Genomic DNA, 21,420 nt, shown 5'->3' with positions numbered 1-21,420 from the left:
ACCTGCCTGTAAAATCTACCGCCAGCTCCAACATTCAGCAGCGCTCGTTCTTTCCGGTCCCCCTCTTCCAGGCACACGTCTTGAGGACACACTTTACCAGAGAGGTCACAGGGAGGGTGAGTGTTCGGGACCAAACCAAACGTTTCAGGAGCGCTGGTTTATTTTCTGAGGCTCGCCCTGAGGCCCCAGAGAACACATTCCGGAAGGCACGCAAAGGATGCCTTTAGATGTGGTGTTGGGGGATATGGTATAGGGGAGAACTTTGCAGAGTGGGGTTGATGGTCGGGCTGGATGATCCCAAGGGTCTTTTCCAACCTGAATGATTCTATGATTCCATGAAAGCCTACGTCTTATTACCCAGACTGAGAGAACTGGCAATACTAACAGAACAGGCAGAAAAAACAGTGAAAAGTAAAAAAAGAGAAAAAGGTTGCTGTTTCTGCTGGGAGGAGGGAGCTCTTTCTTACAAGCTCTAAAAATTATTTAGAACTGAAGGATTCGTTGTCGCAATAGGAGAGCAGCCACAGAAAGGCCATTAACTCGAAGAAAAACTGCCCAAATCGTTCCCTTCACATTCCTGACCTGTCGATACAGCATGGATTCTCCATTCTGTGAAAACAGCTGTCCATACTATTGGATTTAGCAAACAAATCAGATACCTTAACAAGCCCTGCTTCAGACCCGTTGCGATCAAAGGTCTGGCGGGCTTTTGCAATCGCCAGGATGACGCCTTGCATGGCCGGGCTCAGCATCACCTACCACGAGAGCAGGAAAACACACACAGACACGAACAAGGAAAAGGGTAACAGACAGGGAAAGAAGAGAAGGCATGGTGAAGAAGGGAATACCTTTTCGAAAGATCAGGTGTAAAGGAAACGGTATGAACGCAAGGTGGAATAAGCCAGAGCCGTGATTCACTCCGTCTGTCGCGTGCACTTTACATGCAGGGGTTTCTAAGCGCTTAAAGGTCCGATCGCTCCAAACACTGAATTTGTAAATGCAGCACGTGAGAAACGCAAAGCACGCTGGCCACATCCCCTCTGCGCCCCGTTCAAGATAGGTAAGAGCACGTATTACGCACGCTCGAGGAGTAACGGTCTCGGTACGTGTGTGAAATCCCACTGCGCTTGTGAAAAAGCCTGAACTTCCGCAACGCTGCCTGAGGAGGTGTGAGTGCGGTTAAACAGCCCCATTCAGAAACCACAGCTTGGGTGCCGTAAGTTACGCTATCAGCGCTTAACGTCTGCGAGAGAGGGGACCCAACTCCACCTGGAGACAGTACAGAGGCTTGTCAATACATTAATACCACCGGGATCAATTTGGATACAGTCGTGCCAGAAAGAAGACTTAAGGACCAACGTGCAGATCTAACGATCGAGAGCTTTTACAGGGCTGCTTTTCTGACGGCATTTGGAAAGGAAATTACTGAACGATTACCGGGTCTGGGCTTCTTCATTTCCACGGTGGGAAAATGCACTTTGCAAACAGCGTTGTCTCCCTGCCAGACTACCGCACCCAATCTGCGGAAAGCTCAAAGCCAGCTAACTGCAAAGCTCTAGATTAGTGACTGGCAGTAATTAACCCCTGCACCGGGATCTGTACCTCCTCGTTATATCCGTCTGCATCGGACCTAACGGGGATCTTCCCCACACTGGGGATTTCCACCTCCGAGACCTGTGAGCGAGCCGGGGCAGCCGGCTCTGTCCCCCGAGCGTCCCGGGGCTGCTCTGCCTGAACCGTAAGGGCTGCTGCTCCCGGCTGGGCCTTCGCTGGCTCTGCCTCCTTGGGCTGCGGCCAAGAAGAAAAAGAAGAAACAGAGTAAGAAAAACCAAAGCAAAACACAGGAAAGCAGAAGGGGACCGAGCTAAACGTGGCAGAGCGACAGAACTGCACAGGAATGGAAAAAGCAAAGGTCTGTCAAGAGGAATAATGCAAAGCCACGAAGGGGTTCGCTTCCCGGGCTCAGCTCCTACCTCGCAGAGAGCTGCCTCGACGCCGTTCTTCTCGTAGGCGTCGGCGGTGTTCGCGATGGCCTTGGCTGTCTGCTCCTTGGCGATCATGGCGTGCTCCGAGGACAGAGAGCGCATGCTCTGCTCGCAGACGGAATTCTGATCTGTCGGGACAGAGGTGTGCTGTCAGTGAGCAAAGCGCAAGATTCCTTCTCCTCTCTCGTTCTAAGCTGTTCTGTAGCCTGTCTCTGCAGGATTCAGCCGCTGCTGCATCCACCCCAGAGGTGAGGGCATTTCACCGTGAGCTTGCGCGTGGCCCCTTTTCAGCGGGGATGGCACACACCATCCGGGATTGCCAAGGAACGCTTTCCCGCTCCAGAGAACAGCACTTGAACGTTTTCTACCCAGCGTTTATGAAAAAAGAAAAAAAGTCTGTAAGTGAAATGAGATTAGCCCATTATGATTAAACGAGTGGAAACCAGCATTTCGGTTGACAAGCCTGGAAGGACGCACGTGCAAAAATAACAGAACAGGCTTTCCTACTGCCAGGACAGAGCCTCCACCAGCTGCCTTCGCTGCCGCACCCATCCGCAGTTTCTCCCAGATACCCAGCAGTGTACTGTACCAAGGTTCCAGCACAGTGGTGCTTCTGACCAGCTGATCGTCACCGGTTTCAACGCAGTTTGCGAGTGCAGACACGGTACTACCTGGTCCCGATTCAGACGAGAGGTCCTGCAACTCGGAAGCGGGTGAAGGCTCCATCTGAGGAATCTTGCAAGACTGCTCCTCCTCCCACTCCTCGGCCTCCTGCTCCAGGCGCCAGTTGTCCTCCTGGATGTAGTGTCTCAGCTCCGGGGGCAAGGCTTCCACCTCCTTCTGGAACTGGCCCAGCTCCGAGCCCTCCTCCTTGTCTGGAAGAGACGCAGGGCCGGCGTGTAACGGAACACATCGGAGCAGCACACCACTGCCAGAGACTACACAAACAGGCAGCATTACGGCCCGGACCGGGCTGCCCCATCCCTGCAGGGGTTCAAGGCCAGGTTGGACGGGGCTTGGAGCACCCCGGGCTGGCGGGAGGTGTCCCTGCCCAGGGCAGGGGGTGCCACTGGGTGGGCTTTAAAGTCCCTTCCAAACCGTCCCGTGATTCTATGGAAAGCCCCAAGCAAATTGCCTGAGGGATAAATGGGGAAAAAACACAACTTTCTCCTGGCTTTGTAATTTAAGATGATTCATAGGCAAAAGCGCAAAACCAAAACCAAATCTACAGGGTTATCCGAAACAAACACCAGTTTTGTTCTACCACCGGACGGCATCTATCACAGAGAAATGGCAGAATAAGCACCGGCTGATGCAGCAGGCGAGGGATGCATCCTTATTCCAGGGCTGCCATTGTACACAGAACAGGATTTACACTGCCAATAGCTGGAAAATTCACATTTCAGCCAGAGCCATCCTGTCTACAACAGTACGCAGCACATACAGGTAGGGAGCTGCAGGGATTCCACGGCGTGAGTGTCACACCGGTATTTCTCAGCACTTTTTAGAGCTGCTTCGGCATTCAGCTGTGAAATAGCACTAACCCCAAGGAGTATCAGCTTTAGACAAGTCAGACCAAAACGTATGAAAAGCAAACGGCAATTGTCTACACCAGATATTTCCTATGCACCCGTTGTAAAAGCAAAGCGTCTTTAAAAACCAACAAAAACTGCATTAAATGGGGGGAAAAAAAAATCACGGGTTCATCTCAGAAACGGAACTGTCATAGAAAGACAGACAAAGAACAACCTCCAGATCCTCATCAGCCATATTTAGCACTGAACAGAATGACAGTTCTCCATTGTTTCTTGCTATTTATGACATCAAAATGAACCACGCGTGAAATTATTAGGTTCTTCTACAGCTGTTTGCCATGTATAGTGCCACGTGCACGATAATTTCTCCACATAACTATTTATACTTTGGCACTGCAAACGTACTTGCAAGTCTAAGCCACCGTTACCAATAGCTCATGCGCTAGGAAAGGCTGCATAAAGCAAGAGCTCCGTTCAGGTTCAGTGTAACGGTACCACTAAAAAGCGAGCCGTCGAGTCGGAAAGCCTGACAAAAATGGGAGAAATAAAGCAGGAGGTGCTCCACATGCCCTCATAGAAGAACCAGCGTCATGTAAACCATACGCAGAGCCAAAGTGACACCCACCAGCAATAGATGCGTGTTGGAAGTGGCAAATGTGGAGCCTGAATGTTTATACCCATGAATAATACATACGGTTCTGTACCTATTCTCACCAGTACAGTTCTTCCTTCAGTTTTCAACCCTACTGGGGGTTTAGAAACGAACCGATTATTTCACTTCTATCTGGGGGGAAGTTTTTTGCACCGTCAAGAGACAGCTGCGCCAAAGAGAAGCTGAGGAACGTAACGGTCACGCAGGCTGGATAATACACAAATGGCTAATTAACCGGCAGTTTTGGCTCCAGTACCTGCAAGGAAGCGGGACACCTTATCACTTATGTACATCAGGCAGTAGGCGCTGGCGTTCTTCAAGCCTCCGAACGAATCTCTCTCCAACTCTTCCCAGGACGACTCTGTCACCGAGATGTCATTGTATTTGAGCCAGCTTTTCCGAGGCTGGTCGTATATGTAGGCCCAGTAGTGACCGGCGTTTGCTTGCCCTTCGTGTACCAAGACTGCGTGCAAGCGATAGGGAACCTGCAAGTACACACCGACACAGGTTTCAGACGCGCTTTGAGTAAATTAATTTCCCTGACCTCTGTACAAATACGCTCATAGCTGTAGCCTGGCACAAGTCTCTTGATTCACATGGAGAATTTCCCACGAAGTGAGAACTGAGTTTTAAGGGAAAAAGCATCACGATTTTCATAAAGAATCCTTTCTCTGCTTCATCGTAACACCAGGATTTTTTTTAACACAGTAAAGTGTACAACTTAAAACAGCTACTAAGACAGAACAATATCACCAACGTAGTTTAATATTTACCCAACGAAGCTGCATTTCTTACCTGCTGGAGGAGAGGGTCGCAGTACATTTGTTCAATGGACTGCTTGATTCTGGCAATAGACTCCTGCAGATCTGCCGAGAACATCACGCGTGAGAGAAATACGTAAGAAATAACGACGACTCATCAGGCGATGCCGGCCCCTTTCACTTCGAACAGCGAAGCGAAGCGACAGCCGTGCAGCAACTACCAAATACACTTAACACAGGGCTGAAGCCCACACCAGACTGGTCGTAGACCGGGATGTGTCCAGGACACATCAGGGAAATCAGGCTGGCATTCAAGAGGAAAACCACAACAAAGACATTTGGGGCTCACCTTGCACGTCTTGTTCGATCTCGTTTCTCCACCGCTGCAGACACGTCCGGACAAGGCGCAGCTCTTCCTCGGAAACCACGTGAGGAGCTGGACGTTCAGACGTTTCAGGAGGCTGGAGTGGCACACTCGATCTTTGCTGTGGCGAGGGATTTGCCGAAAAGAAAGCTGTGTCTTCAGTCCCAGTATCCTTCCCTTCCAGTATGCTGCGAAGCAGAATCCAAGAGGAGCGGACAGGTTTTTCAATCTTTCTCTTGTTTTTTCTCTTTTTGGAAAAGAATACGAAATAAACCAAACAAAACTTGCTGCAGAGCCAGAGCGGGATTTCCCTCCCAGGATGGTACAAAATGTAAAGAGAACAAGTTCACTGAAATGTGCTTCTACCTTAACAGACCAAATTAAAATATCGGGCAAATAAGAGCTGAATTCTTACAGAACCCTGTGAGCACAGATCCACAATGAGCAATTCAAAAAATTCCTTCCCTTACTACTAAGCAGCTCACGTATTACTCAGCTTAGTCTCGAGCGTAAACCAACCATGCTGGCCAGGTTCGTAATAATCCAAAGTTGCAGTAATCTACCGGTTGATGAAGCCAAAAAATGAGTAGCCTAACCCAAAAGAGCACGTAATTTAACTCAGAACTGCTGCTGGGACACGGAATATGGTGATGCTTTTGGAAAAGGAAAAAGCACAGAGCAGATGCAGTGTTCCGTTTGCACGAACAGAAGCAAAGGACGAGGGACGGGGCGACCACTTGCACAGGCACTCGTACGGCACAGCACCGTGCTGACAAGCGCCCAGATAGATAACCCACTTCCAGGACGTAGACCAGGAGCGCTTAGCCGAAAGGCAAAGCGTTCTCCTACGAATTATTTGCATTTCTGTTTACTAACCCGTTCGGCTGGGAAAGCGCGTGCAGAAGACCAGGCTCGGCGCGGGGCCGCGGGAGCGCTGTCGGAGAGCCCGGCACAGAGGGAAGGGCTGCGGCTGGCTTTGTGGCGATGAATTCGAGAACGTACTGCAGCATGTCGGGCAGGGGGAAGCGGGCTGGGCCTGAGCCGTACTGCAGGTACCTACGGAAACAGGCGGGGTGGGGCAGGAATGAACCGTTTGGTTCGACCTGAGGGACAACAGAAGAGCAACCGGGAAGAAAACCCCCAGGTGGGGATGGAGACAGGTTAAGCAGTGAGGGAAGGAAGGGAAAACCCAGGCGACGCGAAGGGACGCCCTCCCAGCAGGCCCCGAAAGCCGTGAGGCTGCGGGCAGGGCTCGGCAGCAGTGGAACACCGCTGCGCTCTCAGCACCGCTTCGGTCGCAACAACCACCCGGCTGCTCCGGAGACGCTTAACTCCATCCCAGGCAGGGAAAAACAACGGAAAACAAAATCTTCTGCCTGTCCACATGCCAGATCTTTGCTGTCGGTCTCTGTCCTTCCCCAATAAACAATGCCAAACGCTAGGCTGGAGGGGACAACTAATATAAAAAATAGCAGAGCTTTTTCCACTGTATTAGCGGGCTTCCTCACCCAAACTGGCCGGCAGAGCTGACAGTGACCATCGTACTATTTAAGGAGATTATTCTCGTAATGGCATCAGTAATATTCAGAAAGCATCAACCCCACGCAATTTGGTTTTGAAAGCACACTTCCTCGCTCCACACAAACCCGGCTCTGTCTCTCCTTCCTCTACAAGTTCCTCTTCCATCGGAAAGCTCCTTTGAAAGGAAGCGTTTGCACGCTCCCGCGGGGCACAAAAGTAAAGCTAGCTGGCCACGTACCTTTCCAGTTTCTGCTGCAGAACCACCATTTTCTCCTTCAGTCTCTTCATTTCTTCTCTCTTCCTCTGAACAAGCTCTTTACTGCAGTAGAGGTACCTAAACAGAAATACAGGGCCCGCCACGTGAGATTTGTTTACTGGTCGCGCCCGCAATCTTTCAGAAGGATTTTTAAAATCCCTCCTTGCTCAGCCACACGACCTTTTTCATCTCCTTAATTACAATAACGCAGTAGCTTTAGGCGTACCGTAGAGCAGAACAACTCACCTGTCCATGTACATAGTCTGGGGGAATTCTAGCCTGGTGTGGATTTTCTCCGGCTGCCCTAGTGACTGATTGAACTCAAATCGGGAGAGTTCAAATGTCAGCACCGGCGGGAGCTTTGTGAACCAGCGCTGCAACAAAAGCAGAAATGCCCCCAGAGGGACTCGTTTTAAGACGGCTGCTAAACGGCACATTTTAGACCGATCCGAAATGATTTTAGACTGATCCTAAACGTCTGTCTTTAAATACCGATTTAGCATATATTTTCTTTACAGAGTGACTAGTCAGAAAGCCAAATTTTAGCAGATTAAAATTTCCGCTTCTGTTTTACATTTTTACCCTGAAAAAGCCCCAGCACGGCTTTCAGAAAGTGACTTTTCATTGCCTGGTGCATCCAGCTTGGTGGATTACTAACGGGCCCGGCCGTGAGTTTTACGAACTCAGCAGACAGCACACAAAGCCTGGAAGCCAGCTAAGCGCCTGCGAGAGAGCGCCCTTCCGAAGCAGACCACATGCAATGATGAAGAACAAAACAGAAGCCCTTGCGCGGTGCCTGATTCCTCAGCCCCTCTCAGTCTATCTACAAACCTTTCAATTTAGGAGGCTCGGAGAAGAAACCCACCTTCTGTCCGTTCCCTACACTGTTTCAAAGAGCCGAACGAAAAGTCCTCGGCTGAATCGACAGTCCCCCTCTCTCTCCCTGGGCTCACAAACATGTCCAGCACCCGCCGCCGGGGTCTCCTGCACCCCCCTCAGCAGGGCATGCCCAGCCGACGCTCCCCGCGGGCCCCGCGGGACCCCACCAAGCTCGTTTTCCTTTGCAGGAGCCATCTCGGGTGTCCTGCCACAATAAACCCCGCCCCACTCCAAACTGCAACGGACCTAAAACATTGCCAATACAGGTGAAATTTTTTAAAATTATTTGTTAAAAAAAAATAATCTTTGGAAGGAAATGGCCAGGTAGCAGAGCTGTTTGAGAAGCAGCCCCATCTTCAGAACGAGCGAAAAGGAACACAGAGCAGGAGGGATTTACACACCTATTATCTAGGAGAAATGCAAGTTCTTGTTAATCCCACTGATGCTTTGCGCTTCAGTACACTCCCCTAGGTTCTCAAAAGACAAAACGCACCTTATTCTCTCTGTCCCCTATCATGCAGTCCTCTAGCCACGACATCCTGGGAAGTGAAATTAAGATGCAGGGTTTTTCCGGTCAGATTTCTTAAACATACAGGCAGAGCCTTTTCCTTCTCTCCGTACAGACAAGGAACGATTGAAACATCTCCACCATCAGTCCAATTCCCCTTACTTGTCAGAGAAGGATTTGGAGGAACTGGAGGGCTTGGATTGAAAAGAACATGCCCGACTAGCTCCCTGCGACCCTTGTCTCTGGCACCAGCCTACACCAGTTTCACCTACGGCGGCTGGAAACGCACCCGAACAGCTTCAGGGGGAACCGGGAGAGCCAGAAACACACGTCTGAGTCCAGAGGCGGCCAGGGCTTACTCCTGTGCCCGTTTAAACCACAGCACGGCATTTTTCAGACGTTCTCACAGAACCGAAGTACCTCTCCCTGCCCCCTCTCCGTCAGACACCTTTGCGAATTCCTCAGTGTCATCTCCCAGCCTTTCTCTAAGCTAACTTCTCCGAACACGTGTAGGATGCTGAATGCCATTGTAGGATGCTGAATGCCATGGTACACCTTTGCTTTCTACTTTGCTGCAACTAAGGATTTTATGATTGGTTTGTGATTCGCGAGATTTAAAAAAAAAAGAAAAAAGAAAAAAAAATCAGCACAGTCAGAAGAGTGAAAATGAGAAGAAAGAAAAACACACACTGTAAGAGGGAGAAAGAGACAAATTCCAAATGGCATACCATAGAGTTAAGCACTGTACTTTTACCCTCCGAAAATATGGAGGCAGTGGTTCTCCCCTACTCAGGTACAGGTAGGCTTCAACAGAAAGAGAGAGACTTTATCACACTTGCATCAGAAGCAGATGTTTACCTTTTTAATTTAAAACAAACTCCTCGAACTGGTTACATAGGACAACGCATCTTTACAAATGAGCAAAGACTTAGTGTCTCGCCATGCGACACTATCATACATTTACGCGAGATTCCAGGTACACACAAAATATGTTGTATTCAATTCTTAGGGAACGCTTACAACTGCCATTTAAAGTTATCAGAATATACTGAGACACCCCGGTGCTGTATGGGTTGCATTTTTCGGCAACAGGCAGCTTAAAGCTCAACAAAAAATGGTAAAACTAACCTCCTGGCCGTACTTCACCGACTGCGATGCTGCCGCCTCATCCATCTCTCCCTCCACCATGGCTCCTTCCAAGCACTCATTCAAGTTTCGGTAACCGTTTACCTGAAGGGGATACTGACCAAAGGTTTCGATCTTGGAAAAAGTATTGCCTGGATGATGGAAACGACACAAGACCCATGAACTAACTTAAGAGAACAAACAACTCCGCTCAACTCAAGAGTCTGTTGTCAGCACCCGTTTAGAGGCGCGGCTGGCAAGAACGAACGGCGTATCGCCGTACACCCGTCTGCCAGGGTAAGCTCCTGATATAAACAAGTGCTTCCAACACGGGAGCGCTTGCGAGTAGTTAATGCTTTCAGAAGACAGACTTTCTAAACGTTACAGACAATTCTATCAAGAAGACTATTTGCGAGTTTAAAAAACTAGGCAATTTCATCAGGAACGCGCAACAAAGTCCCGTGTCATCACTGCTATAAATCAACACACTCAAAAAGTGAATCTGCCAAAGCCTTCACTCACCCTCATGGACACCCTCCGTCAGGAAAGTCCCGTAGAAAAGCTGTACCATCGGGTTTTCAGATTTGTCCCCGGGGCTTCTGTTTCAGAAAGAAAAAGCACACGCTCACTTGCAGCCGTAGCCTGCAGAAAAGCCCCAGGTCAGAATCTGAGCCTTTGCCTGGGAATCGTCCTACAGCCAAAAGGAAAGTTTTCTACCCAAGCACAAAATACAGAGGAAGCTTCTCATCTGTTTTCGCACTCAAAAGCACATCATGAGACTTATAGGAAGGAAGGAAAAGAAAATAAATATGAAGGCACTGCCTTTTGAAATGCAGGTTCTGTATCTTTCCTGTACGCCAGTTCTGCTGAGTTCCCCTAAAAAGCTTATTTACTCTGCAGGCCGCATCGGCGCTGAATAAAGTCCTGCGCTTACGTGCAGGAAACGTGGACATAACACTTCACGAGCATATACTGAGCTTAAGGAGCACTGTCCTCAGTGAAAAAAAGGGTCTCTCATTTACTCAACATTTTCACGTAAAGGCCTCTCATTTATTAAGGCCTCACATTTAAAACCCGTTTCTCCTCAGTGGGAGGTCAAACTCTCTTGACCCCAGAAAACTCACTTGACGTTCACAGCGAGCTGGAACGCATCCTCCAGCCAGTCCAGTAGTTTGTGTGTAAATTCACTCACATCTTGCTGGAAGAGAGACAAAAGGCGAGCGTCAAGCCTCGCGCCACCCAGCCTGCGTTTTCACGGTCTGCGGTTTCCCGAAGCTGCTGGAACCCGACCCGACGGGTGCTGCCGTACCCACCCAGCCCAAAGAAGCGAGAATCCCGAGCGCTGTGCTGATTTAGACCGATAATGAACACTCTGCTCATCTGAAAACTAGATCAGAGGAAATTACTGTGATCGCTACCCAACCACCCAGATGGCACCGGGTAGAGCACTGTTGCGCTGCTGGTTAATTAGCGAGCGCGTACATTCTGCCTAAACGACCCAGGGACAGCTGCTTGGCAGTTGACAAAGATGGGAAGATGCCTCTGAAAGCAACAGCAGGATGAAGCGCAATAGGATTGCTGTGGCTGCGAGTGCTGTTCTGAAGGAAGCAAAGGGCTTTTTCACAGGGTTTTACCTGCTGTTCCTCCGCGGATCTAAACGCATCCCTCAGGAGCTCCAGCGCTGCAGACGGGTCTACAAACTTACGACGTGTGCCCAGCATTAACGCAAACAGACACTGAAGTTCTTGCATGAACGCAATGTTTCTTTTTCCCTGCATTGCAAAAAGAAGAAAAGCCAAACCCTTCCTGCAACTCAAAGAAGCGGCATCTTAAAACAAAGTGCTGCAGGACGCCCCGTGCACATCCCTGAAGAAACAACCAGGGGGAGAGGGGACGTTAGACAGGACAAAAGCAGACAGACAGGCAGCGGCATTTCTGGGAAGCAAGCCGGTCTCCCCACGGATGCACGGGAGAAAAACTTTAACTGAAACCAAACCTTTAGAGAAAAGAGTGCCGCAAGGAATAGTTGCTAAAACAGAAGGCAAAAGCGGGTGAATTTTTAAATTTATTCTGCCTGCACTTGAGGTTTCTTAGAGTACCAAGAGCACCCTCGAAAGCAAGTAAAGCAAAGTCTCTGAAATGGAGGTGGCCACAAGCTGGAACGATACAAGTGAAGGATTACTCTACCTGTGCCTGTTTCTCTATTTCCTAAGCCTCTTCTGCTGACCGTGCTCAGAAGGTACTGGGGCTACAGCGACCTTCAGGCTGGCTCCAAGCCCAGCTCTGCCACGGTGCACGCGAACAAACAGACAGTCTGGAGCTACCAGAGAAGTTTTACGGGACAAGTTCCCCCCCACACCACAGTCAGAAGCTCTAGAGGAACGCTTTACGAGAAGCATCTGATTTTTTCCTACAGTGATTCTGTCTTTGAAAAGTATTTCCCAAATTTGTCTTTCCTGGAGCCTGACAATTGAAAAGCCATTAACACAGGCACGGGAGTCTCAGATGGCCCCAAATTACATCAGCTTAGAGGAAGAGTATGCCACGACAGAGGGAAACTAGACAGCGTCACTCGGTGGGAACTCACAGTGCGACTACGACAGCTTTCAAGCACATTTTGTGGCAGGGAGTACCCAAGGACCAGCCTCCGAAATTCCGGCAACTGAAACAGCGACTGAAAGGAAAGGAGAGGGAAAGATCAGTCGGTGTCCGTAAGGATAAGACTCGCTGCCATTTGATGCCCCGTTGTTACTCTTCTACTCCACAGCTTTGTTGTTAACTGCCAATAGCCATTTCCAGGCTACACATATCCATTTTAGGCAAGAGCATTCCACTGTGCCTCGGTGAGCTTAGAAAAGGCATCCAGGAACAAGTCACAGGGAGAAAGGAGCCCATTTGAAGGTTTCTCACTTCCTCCCACAGCTGGAGACATGTGATGAACGTCCGTCTGCTGATGTGAAATGGTTACAAGAGACAAATCTGCTCAGCTCCACTTATTGTTGTCTCTTCTTGTTCAGGTTATCGCTAATAATACACGCTGCCTAGTTGCTTACTCATCCAAGCATCTATGCCAGTCTATTCCATTAACTGGAACATGATACACCGGGTATTATGGAGCCAACAATAACTGCAGTAAAATTAAATTATCAGTTCACTTTGCCAGTCAAGCTTCGGTCATTCAGTAAGCATTTGGACATCGCTGCACCAAATCCCCCCCGCATGCGTACGCACAGATTATATGTATCTGTAGCTATTTTTACGCACAGTCTATTTAACCGCTCTTTGGCTCTTTCTGTGCACGCCCAGAATAAATCACAATCACATCAAATAAAAACAGAAGTCTCGTTTGAGCACGGTCACGTTCGCTCATCTGTGTACGGTGACCACTTCACAGAGGCGCTGCGTATTTAACTCTAACTGATAAACATTTTGACTCCAAGAGCGCAGCAACCCCAGAAGAACCTTTCCATCAGCTTACCTGTATGACAGCGCTAAACCAACACGTATTCCCGATATTTTTCATTCCAACAGGCCAGTCGCCCACTCTCCTCCAGTCACTCTGCTTGGGGTTCTCTCCCCAGACTTCACAGCGTTTCCTTTTGGAGCGGTTTTTGTTTTCAGCGGAATGCGCTTCCTGCGGTCTGTCACAAAAGACGCACACCGTGCTGTAAAACACCATCTCACAAAGATTCTCCAGCGCTACGGGGATCGTACTCCCCTCCCCTCGCAAGTGGGACACCAGAGCCGGGCCATACCCAGCGCAACAGGCAACAGACGCCTTATCTGACTCCTGAAAGGTTTCAGCTCTCAAACGAGGTGGGTGGAAAACATGACTGCAAGACAATTTGGAATGGTGGAAGGAGGTAATAAGATATGGATGTTTTCCTTCCTGAACTAGCCGCATGCAGAAGTGGCACCTTTAGCCATTACTGGAGGCAAACCCAACCCCCGGTGAAGGGGAGACCGGTGCGAGGTGAACGGGCACCGAGATTTCACGCTGCTCCTTCCCCAGGCGCCGTAACGCCAGTACAGCATCCTTCCGTGCGGCATGTCAGCAACAGCAGTGGGATCGAATAAGCCACAACTAAACCTGCTTTTGCTATGTCAACCATCACGCTGCAGTGCTAAAGTCAACGACCCAGAAGGCAGCGATGAGCCAAGCACCTTCTAAAAGCAGCAGGCGTACATCGGGGAGGTGGTCTGCGTCTGCTTTGCAGTTATCAGCTTAAGAATCCACCTACAATACCAGGAGACCAATTTGCGGAGCCACTGACCTTTCTGCAGCATCCCTTTCCACAGCCTGAGCTTTCGGCGATTCCCGGGGTCTGAAGGCGTCTCCTGTGTGGAGGTCGTCTCTGTCGCTGGGGGTAAGTGCAGCAGCAAGATCTAGAAGTGGAGGCAGCATTCTGATCAGTCTTCCACCAGGAGCAGACAAACGCTCTCTTTAAAAGGAACTTTAAGAAAATGTTACACTTCACAAACACAATTTTTGGATCGGTAAGAGCCTGATTTTGTAGCTCAAGTTCTAAATACAAATCCTCTCAGCTTGGATCGTGCCAGGGAACCTCAAAAGCCATTGAGTGGGCCGGGTGAGGAGAACAGGACAGACCACCCAGCTGTGTACCGGCCAGATCTCCCCACAGCCAAACTCAGAGCCCGAGGAAACACTTCAAACCTCTTCAAATAAGGAAAGGGGAACATCAGCTGCTGCTTATACTTGCTATGCCTTGACATCAGCGTTGACAACTGACACTCTTTCGAGAAATAAAGGATTTCACTAAAATCGGCACAATCACACAGACTCGCCTTCCTTCCCTCGGCTACGGGCCATTTCACGTACTAGCTCCGTAGGAAAGAAGAAGAAAGAAAAGCGAGTGGTTCTGGAAGAGGTGGAAGCCTTGCGCAGGGGAACAAAGGGCAGCCGCACTGTTCCGGGTGTTGCTTCCAAGCTCCCAGCACAGATTTTTGGCACCGTCAACCTGTCCGGTGATAACATCACTTGGGAAAGCTCCAGTTAACAGATGTGTCATTAGCAAAAAGGTTTAAAGGAACTACCCTCAGCTACCTCAGACCACAAGTACACTTTTTACATCTAAATGCACCAAACTGATGGCCAAAACCTGTAACATGAATAAAAACATTTTTCATGTAGTCAAACTGCTAGCTCAAATAACACAAAGTTTTCACGAGACTGTGACAGTGAACGCTGCATGTGCCTGCTCTGCCAGCGGATGCTGTGGAAACGCATGCGTGCCTTGAGAGGGATTCGGTTCTCTGTTCTGGCTGCCCTGCTTTAGGAGCTTTCGGGGTCTCTGTCCTAGCCGAGACCGACCGTTTAAACCGACGACAGCTTTGTAGCTGACGTGTTGTCTACAAACACTACTAAAACACTACGAGGCCACTTTCCCTTCGGACGCAGCCCTCCTTCCCCAGGAAGGATTCATTCCCTGAACTGTGGCGAGTACTGGCCAATCAGACCAGTGCTGGGACAGGAGCCGGAGGGATTCCCTGGCGGAAGCAGGGAGGACCGACACTTCCGACATCTTCCCTTCGGCTCAGACCAAAACGCGTGAAACCATACGGGTGAGCAGAGGCGCAGGACTCACTGCGTGGGAGCTGTTTGCCCACTGCACTCCCTTCCCAAGCGGACGGCTCCACAGCGGCCGCATCCCGAGCCGGCTCCTGAGCGTGCTCCTCCGTCAGGAAGGTGACTGCTTCCATCAGGTCCCCATTAGCAGCCTGGCGGAACGACAAGGGGAGAAATCCGTGGTGCCAGGGTTACTTCACCGACATTTGCATGACGTGTAGTGCCTCCGGGGCAGAGACAGGCGCCCTGCCACCAACTCTGCTTCCCCCGGCCACGGGAGAGAGCGATCTGCTGGTGACAGGCAGCGGTAAAAAATGAAAATAACAAAGGCTAGAATTTCTCTGTCGGAAAGCACTTTGGCTTTATTACTAGGACAATCTAGACTCCATTAACTAATTCCATTTCCCTCACAAGAGATTCGAGTAGTCGCAGGAGGCCTGAAGCACGACAGGGTACTCTGCCACCGGGAGAGGCTCATAGAAACCAAACTCTGGGGATTTCAAGACGTTTGTCTTTTACTTAGCTAGGGCTTTCTTCAGACCATCGCTAGGGGCTAAACTCCCTTAAATGTAATCTAATGTTTTCTGGACATTACTTCTTGATGAAACATTTAGGAATTTCCTTAAACAAGCCTCTTTGTGTATTTCCAGCACAGCCCACGTCCTGCTGCTACCTCTCAAGGGGACGGACGGCGACCGATGATTCCAGACTGATGCGGTCGCAGCCAGTGTAACACTGCAATTTACAAATACCGAAACACGTGCTGTGAGCAGGAATCTTTCCAGGTAAATGTCGCTCCTCCAAGTGCCTGAGATTCCTGCGTCCCTTCACTTTGGAGCAGAGACGACTGTTCTGGTGACAGACAAGACAAGCACCAGCCCCACAGCTCCTGATGTTATCGCAGCTGTCCAGAACTCCCCGAGCGGCGTACAGGGAGAAAAACCTCCTCTGACCCACTCCATTTGTGTTTACCATAACGCAGGGATAACAGCCCCGTGGGAGCAAAGCTTCCAGGGAATGTTTACAGGGCTTTAGCTCAGCACACGCTGCCGCAGCAGCACAGACTTTAAGGTCTACTGTTAGAAAAATGAACTGTTCTCACCTTAGCATGGGGTTTTGTTTCAGATGTGGATGAAAATATATGAACCCCCAAACCACCCGTTCCCTGCTGACACCATAAATGCTGGCCTCAGGTACCTGCCTGCCTCAGGGGTACACCTGAATGAAAACACAAGCGAGGGCGGAAAACCAGCGGAGGGTCTACCCTTCAGCTCCTACAGGAACCACGTTACCCCACGCCGCACGCACTGCATCGCTTCCACAGGCCACACACGCGCTGTTTTAGCGAGGACCAGCTCATTACCAGCCCACAGGCGTGCCAGCGAACATCCGACCCACGCGTCATGTTTTGAGAGAGCCTGAACCCGCCTGGCTTTTGGGAGGAATTCAGAGGTCTCCTTTCCACAGAACAATGACAACAGGCACAAACCTTTAGAGCCGCATGGAGGAAAGCCGAGTCTTGAATTCCCGTGATCTCTTTCAGCTGGTTTAAAAGCATCTGGCAATCCTACACGCAAGAAATAGAGAAAGCTCATGTGAAAAGGTGACCAGGATGGACATGAAGCAGTTTCCGCAAGCTGTGCCAAGGGCTCACCAGAACCTTGCTTCTTGCTCTCCTTTTTATGGACAGATGAACAGGAAAATCCAATCACGCTTCCCTGATGGCAATACCAATATCAGCTTGAGCATCGCACTCGCGGTTTTTTTCCCCAAAACGTACAGAGCAACGTTCAGTCGGTTGTATCCCGAGGAGGACGGCAGCAGGCCCGAGGGGAAAGGCTATCCCGGCCGTTGGATGCTCCGCACCTGCGGAGGGAAGGGGCACCCCGTCCCCCGGACGGCGGCATGTGCAGCGGGACATATAAGGAGGCTGCGTGTTCTCAGGGCAGCGGCCAGGGGCTATTTTAAGTCCGGCTGCACATGCCATTTGTGCGTGTCACTTCTCACTGACAATGAGGTGTCAGAATAAGGGCCCAGGAGGCTGCCATCGCTTCTCCTGCCCCCACCACACCGGCAACTCGAGCTTTGGCGAGATATTGGCTCTAAGCCACAGTCAACAACCTATTCTTTGACTGGTTCAGCCGCTTAAAAAAAAGATTACGGAAATTTTCTTTACCAGACTTATCAAATCTTTTCAGCCTTGGCTTGCCACAGGAGCGGTGGCTGCGCACAACTCCGGACGACCGGCTGTCAGGAGAGGCGGCTCTCTGCAAGCGCCCCTGCCGCAGCTGGCCCCGGGGGTCCCACCCCCCGCCTTTCGCGGCCGCAGTTCAGCTCCTGTCGCCAACAGCCCGGTTCGGCTGAGGTCTGAGGGTGTCAGATACGGGTCCGTAGCGCCGGCATCGCACCGAGTACGGGAAGGACGTTACAACAGCAAAACCAGCCGGGACTGCACCGCCTATGCCCGATTTACAAAGGCTACGAAGGATCCTGCAGTCAGCACAGTCCAATGAGTGCCAGCTTCTTAGGATCACACCTTTAACTGATCTTAACCGGCAAGGCTGCAGAGGAATAAATTCAAGTTTCTACTTACTCTCACCACTGGGAAAAAATTTAAGATGCCTTTGTGCCATCGGAGCACAAGTTCCACCCAGGGAGTAGGAACTCAACCGCGCTTCTGAGCCGTGCAGCCGTACCGCTGGTGGCTGCTGCTCCACGCACGGACACCGCAAAGACGGCACGCATCCGTATCGGTGGTTAAAAACAAACAAATCCTAGATTATTTTTCAATGGGGATCCCCCCAACAAGTTATTTGTGATAGTCCCACCTACAGTACTACTTTTGCTCCACTTTTACAAGAAAAATCGCATGTCTGCGCATCCCCCCCAACCCGTCCCGCAGCTCCTTCAGCCCCAAGAGAAGCCGAGAGGCGTGGAAAGCCCCCGGCCCGGCCGACGGCACGGGCAGGAACCGCAGCATCGGGAGCCGAGGGCAGGAGGCTCAGGACAGACATACTTTCACAAAGGCAAACCACTTATATATCATGTTGCTAATTTTGCTGCCTGCGCGAGCGGCGTGCTCGTCGGCTAACTCCACCTAACGCCGCAGGGTATATTTTTCCGTTGGAGAAAAAAAAAGAAAACCCATGCTAATAAACCGCCTTACAATAACGAGATCTGAGGCAGGACAGGGCACGATTTTCAGGGGTTTTTCTGCTTCGCCAAAAGGAGGCCTCACAAAGGCTGCCGTAACCATAAAAGCTAATTACTGATCCACCGCTCTACGTTAGCCCTGAATATTCAAATGATTTCCAGCACAATTGTATTCTGCCTTTGAGAAGAAAGGTTTGAATTGGCAGCAGAGAGCTTATCCCATACAACAAGTTTCGAGAGGCTTGTGGCCGACGGGCAGCCCACAAAAACCACTGGGAACCACACTCCCTGCAAGAAAATGGTGAAGTTTTTGGGGAGCGCGCGTGGGTTTGTTGCTATAACTAGCCTGGTTGATTGCTTTTTGAGGTTACGCGCCGCGGGGCTCTAAAACAAGCTCCAGAGCTGGCAATTAACACCAGCGTGCTGCCGCTATTAATACATAGCTCACTTGAAAAAACAAACCAAAGCAAAGTCCTACCTGCCGGAAAAATAACAACCCCAACCCAAATGCTATTAGTATTAAATTACAGCAACAGGAGACACGTACAAAACCAAGAGGCTTAGCGGAAAGAGGGCGCTGGAGATAAAAATTACACAGTTGGGCAGCCAGTGAAGAAACTGAAAGGTTTTGCCATTTTCCTCGCTCTACTGTGACTCACCGCGCTCAGAAGTAGTTTGTTTTGATGAGAAACTGCAAGTGAGGAAGGGTGCAAGTGCGGTGCAGGAGTTCAAGGGGGTTCCAGAAATAACAGCGTGAGGAGGAGGAGGAGGAGGAAGGTGGTGGCGCGTAAGCGGGAGGCAGAGCCACAGCCTTCAGTCTCTGCACCTCAGCTGCGCTTTTCATTGCAGCGGGAAAATGGACATGAAGAGGGCTAAAAACCCACAGGCGGCGGCAGGAACAATACCCGCATTCCTGACCGAGGCTTTTACAAACCCATATCCACCGGGATAAGAAGCGGCGGCCAGCGGACTCTTCCTCCATCAACACACGCTCCTGCGCATCGGGCACGGTCCTGACACCGTCCCTGCGCGCGCGGGAAATGGCTGCCACACAAATGCAGCCTCTAAAAGCACAACGAAAAGGTCGATACCCTTAAGGCCGGCCTCTCAGAAGTGTTTCTCTCGCCTCCTGAGAGCGCAGAGATGCTACAGAGAAGTGCGGCCGCCTGTGTAAGCCGGGGATACGCCGGGCTGCAGCCACCCGTGCAGGGACACCGACCTCGCGAGCACCGCGGAGGAGCCGCCAGCCAGGCGTCCCTTCAGCGCTTGGGTCCGTGTGCTTGAGAGACAACTTACGCAGAGCCCTGAAGTTTAAGAGCAATGTTTCTTGTTAATGGATGCTGGGCTAGGGAAAGGAGAACATGAATTCCGAGGGGAGGAAGCCCTCGTGAGAGACCATACTGAGTTATCGATGATCTGGATGAGGGGATTGAGCGCACCCTCAGTAAGTTCGCAGACAACACCACACTAGATGGGAGTGTTGATCTGCTCGAGGGTAGAAAGGCTCTGCAGAGGGACCTGGACAGGCTGGATCCATGGGCCAAGGCCAACTGTGTGAAGTTTAACAAGGCCAAGTGCCGGGTCCTGCATTTCGGCCACAACAACCCCAAGCAACGCTACAGGCTTGGGGCAGAGTGGCTGGAAAGCTGCCCGGCAGAAAAGGACCTGGGGGTGCCAGTGGACAGCCAGCTTAACATGAGCCAGCAGTGTGCCCAGGTGGCCAAGAAGGCCAACAGCATCCTGGCTTGTATCAGGAATAGCGTGGCCAGCAGGAGCAGGGAAGGGATGGTGCCTCTGTACTCGGCGCTGGTGAGGCCTCACCTCGAGTGCTGTGTTCAGCTCTGGGCCCCGCTGTACAAGAGGGACATTGAGGTGCTGGAGCGTGTCCAGAGGAGAGCGACCAGGCTGGTGAGGGGTCTGGAGACCAGGGCATGTGAGGAGAGGCTGAGGGAGCTGGGCATGTTTAGCTTGGAGAAGAGGGGGCTGAGGGGAGACCTCATTGCCCTCTACAACTACCTGAAAGGAGGGTGCAGAGAGGTGGGGGTTGGCCTCTTCTCCCAGGGGAATAATGACAGAACCAGAGGAAATGGTCTGAAGTTGCGGCAGGGGAGGTTTAGATTAGATATTAGGAAGAATTACTTTACTGAGAGAGTGGTCAGGCACTGGAACAGCCTGCCCAGGGACGTGGTAGAGTCACCATCCCTAGAGGTATTTAAGAAACGTCTGGATGTGGCGCTTCAGGGCCTGCTCTAGTGGCAGAGATTGTAGGTTGTTTGGTTGGACTCCATGATCTCAAAGGTCCTTTCCAACCATGAAGATTCTATATGATTCTATGATCATGGACGAGCCCTTTCCTACAGAGGATCACAGAACGGTTTGGGTTGGAAGGGATCTTAAAGACCATCCAAGGGACATCTCCAACTACACCAGGTTGCTCCAAGCCCCATCCAACCTGGCCTTGAACCCCTCCAGGCATGGGGCAGCCACAGCTGCTCTGGGCAACCTGGGCCAGGGGCTCACCACCCTCACAGCCAAGAATTTCTTCCTCAGATCTCACCTAAATCTCCCCTCTTTCAGGTTAAAACCCTTCCCCCTTGCCCCATGGCTCCCCTCCCTGCTCCAGAGTCCCTCCCCAGCTTTCCTGGAGCCCCTTGAGGGACTGGAAGGTCTCCCCGGAGCCTTCCCTCCTCCAGGCCGGACACCCCCAGCTCCCTCAGCCTGTCCCGCTGAGGACCCCTCTCCCCGAGAAAAGGCCGCACGATAGTTTTTAGTGAAACAGCCCAAAACCGGCTGACGGCCCCGGGACCCCCCCCCCCTCCGGCGCTGGGCCGCAGGCCCGGGGCGAGGCGGTCGCCTCGCCCCGGGCCTGCGGCCCAGCGCCGGAGGGGGGAGGTCCCGAGGCGGGTGGGCCTTACCGGCAGCAGCCCCCCACCCTCACCGTCCCCCCGCCCCGGGTCTCACCGCGCCGCCGCCGCCGCCCGGGGCCTGCAGCTCGGCCGTCATCCCGCCGCCGGCAGCGGGGCCGCGCCGCCCCCCGCGCATGCGCCAACGGCCCCGGCCCGGCCCCGCGTCCGTCCCCCCCGACCTTCCTTCC

General features: G+C 51.4%; 1 protein-coding gene across 8 annotated transcripts in view; it reads right to left on the bottom strand.

The window, feature by feature from the left end:
• USP28 (ubiquitin specific peptidase 28) overlaps positions 1-21,420 on the bottom strand; it is a 33,003-nt gene that overhangs the window by 5,854 nt on the left and 5,729 nt on the right. The window contains exons 1-20 of one of the 8 annotated variants that reach the window (XM_074560846.1): positions 21,288-21,376; positions 16,663-16,740; positions 15,193-15,325; positions 13,861-13,972; positions 13,065-13,227; positions 12,174-12,260; positions 11,221-11,358; positions 10,711-10,784; positions 10,109-10,185; positions 9,590-9,738; positions 7,321-7,448; positions 7,057-7,152; positions 6,174-6,353; positions 5,283-5,485; positions 4,968-5,038; positions 4,429-4,657; positions 2,657-2,860; positions 1,974-2,113; positions 1,603-1,788; positions 660-755 (exon numbers count right to left, since the gene is read on the bottom strand). In XM_074560846.1, the coding sequence (XP_074416947.1) occupies positions 660-755; positions 1,603-1,788; positions 1,974-2,113; positions 2,657-2,860; positions 4,429-4,657; positions 4,968-5,038; positions 5,283-5,485; positions 6,174-6,353; positions 7,057-7,152; positions 7,321-7,448; positions 9,590-9,738; positions 10,109-10,185; positions 10,711-10,784; positions 11,221-11,358; positions 12,174-12,260; positions 13,065-13,227; positions 13,861-13,972; positions 15,193-15,325; positions 16,663-16,740; positions 21,288-21,368 (2,625 nt within the window). In that variant the 5' untranslated portion in view covers positions 21,369-21,376. Of the gene's footprint in view, positions 1-659; positions 756-1,602; positions 1,789-1,973; positions 2,114-2,656; positions 2,861-4,428; positions 4,658-4,967; positions 5,039-5,282; positions 5,486-6,173; positions 6,354-7,056; positions 7,153-7,320; positions 7,449-9,589; positions 9,739-10,108; positions 10,186-10,710; positions 10,785-11,220; positions 11,359-12,173; positions 12,261-13,064; positions 13,228-13,860; positions 13,973-15,192; positions 15,326-16,662; positions 16,741-16,827; positions 18,064-21,287; positions 21,377-21,420 lie in introns of those variants that run through there. The other 7 variants (XM_074560854.1, XM_074560847.1, XM_074560848.1 and 4 more) reach the window with 7 other exon arrangements.

The sequence above is a fragment of the Larus michahellis genome, chromosome 17, assembly GCF_964199755.1.
Source record: "Larus michahellis chromosome 17, bLarMic1.1, whole genome shotgun sequence".
NCBI lineage: Eukaryota > Metazoa > Chordata > Aves > Charadriiformes > Laridae > Larus > Larus michahellis.
Note: the sequence above shows the minus strand (reverse complement) of the source record. Positions and strands in the feature narration are given on the sequence as shown.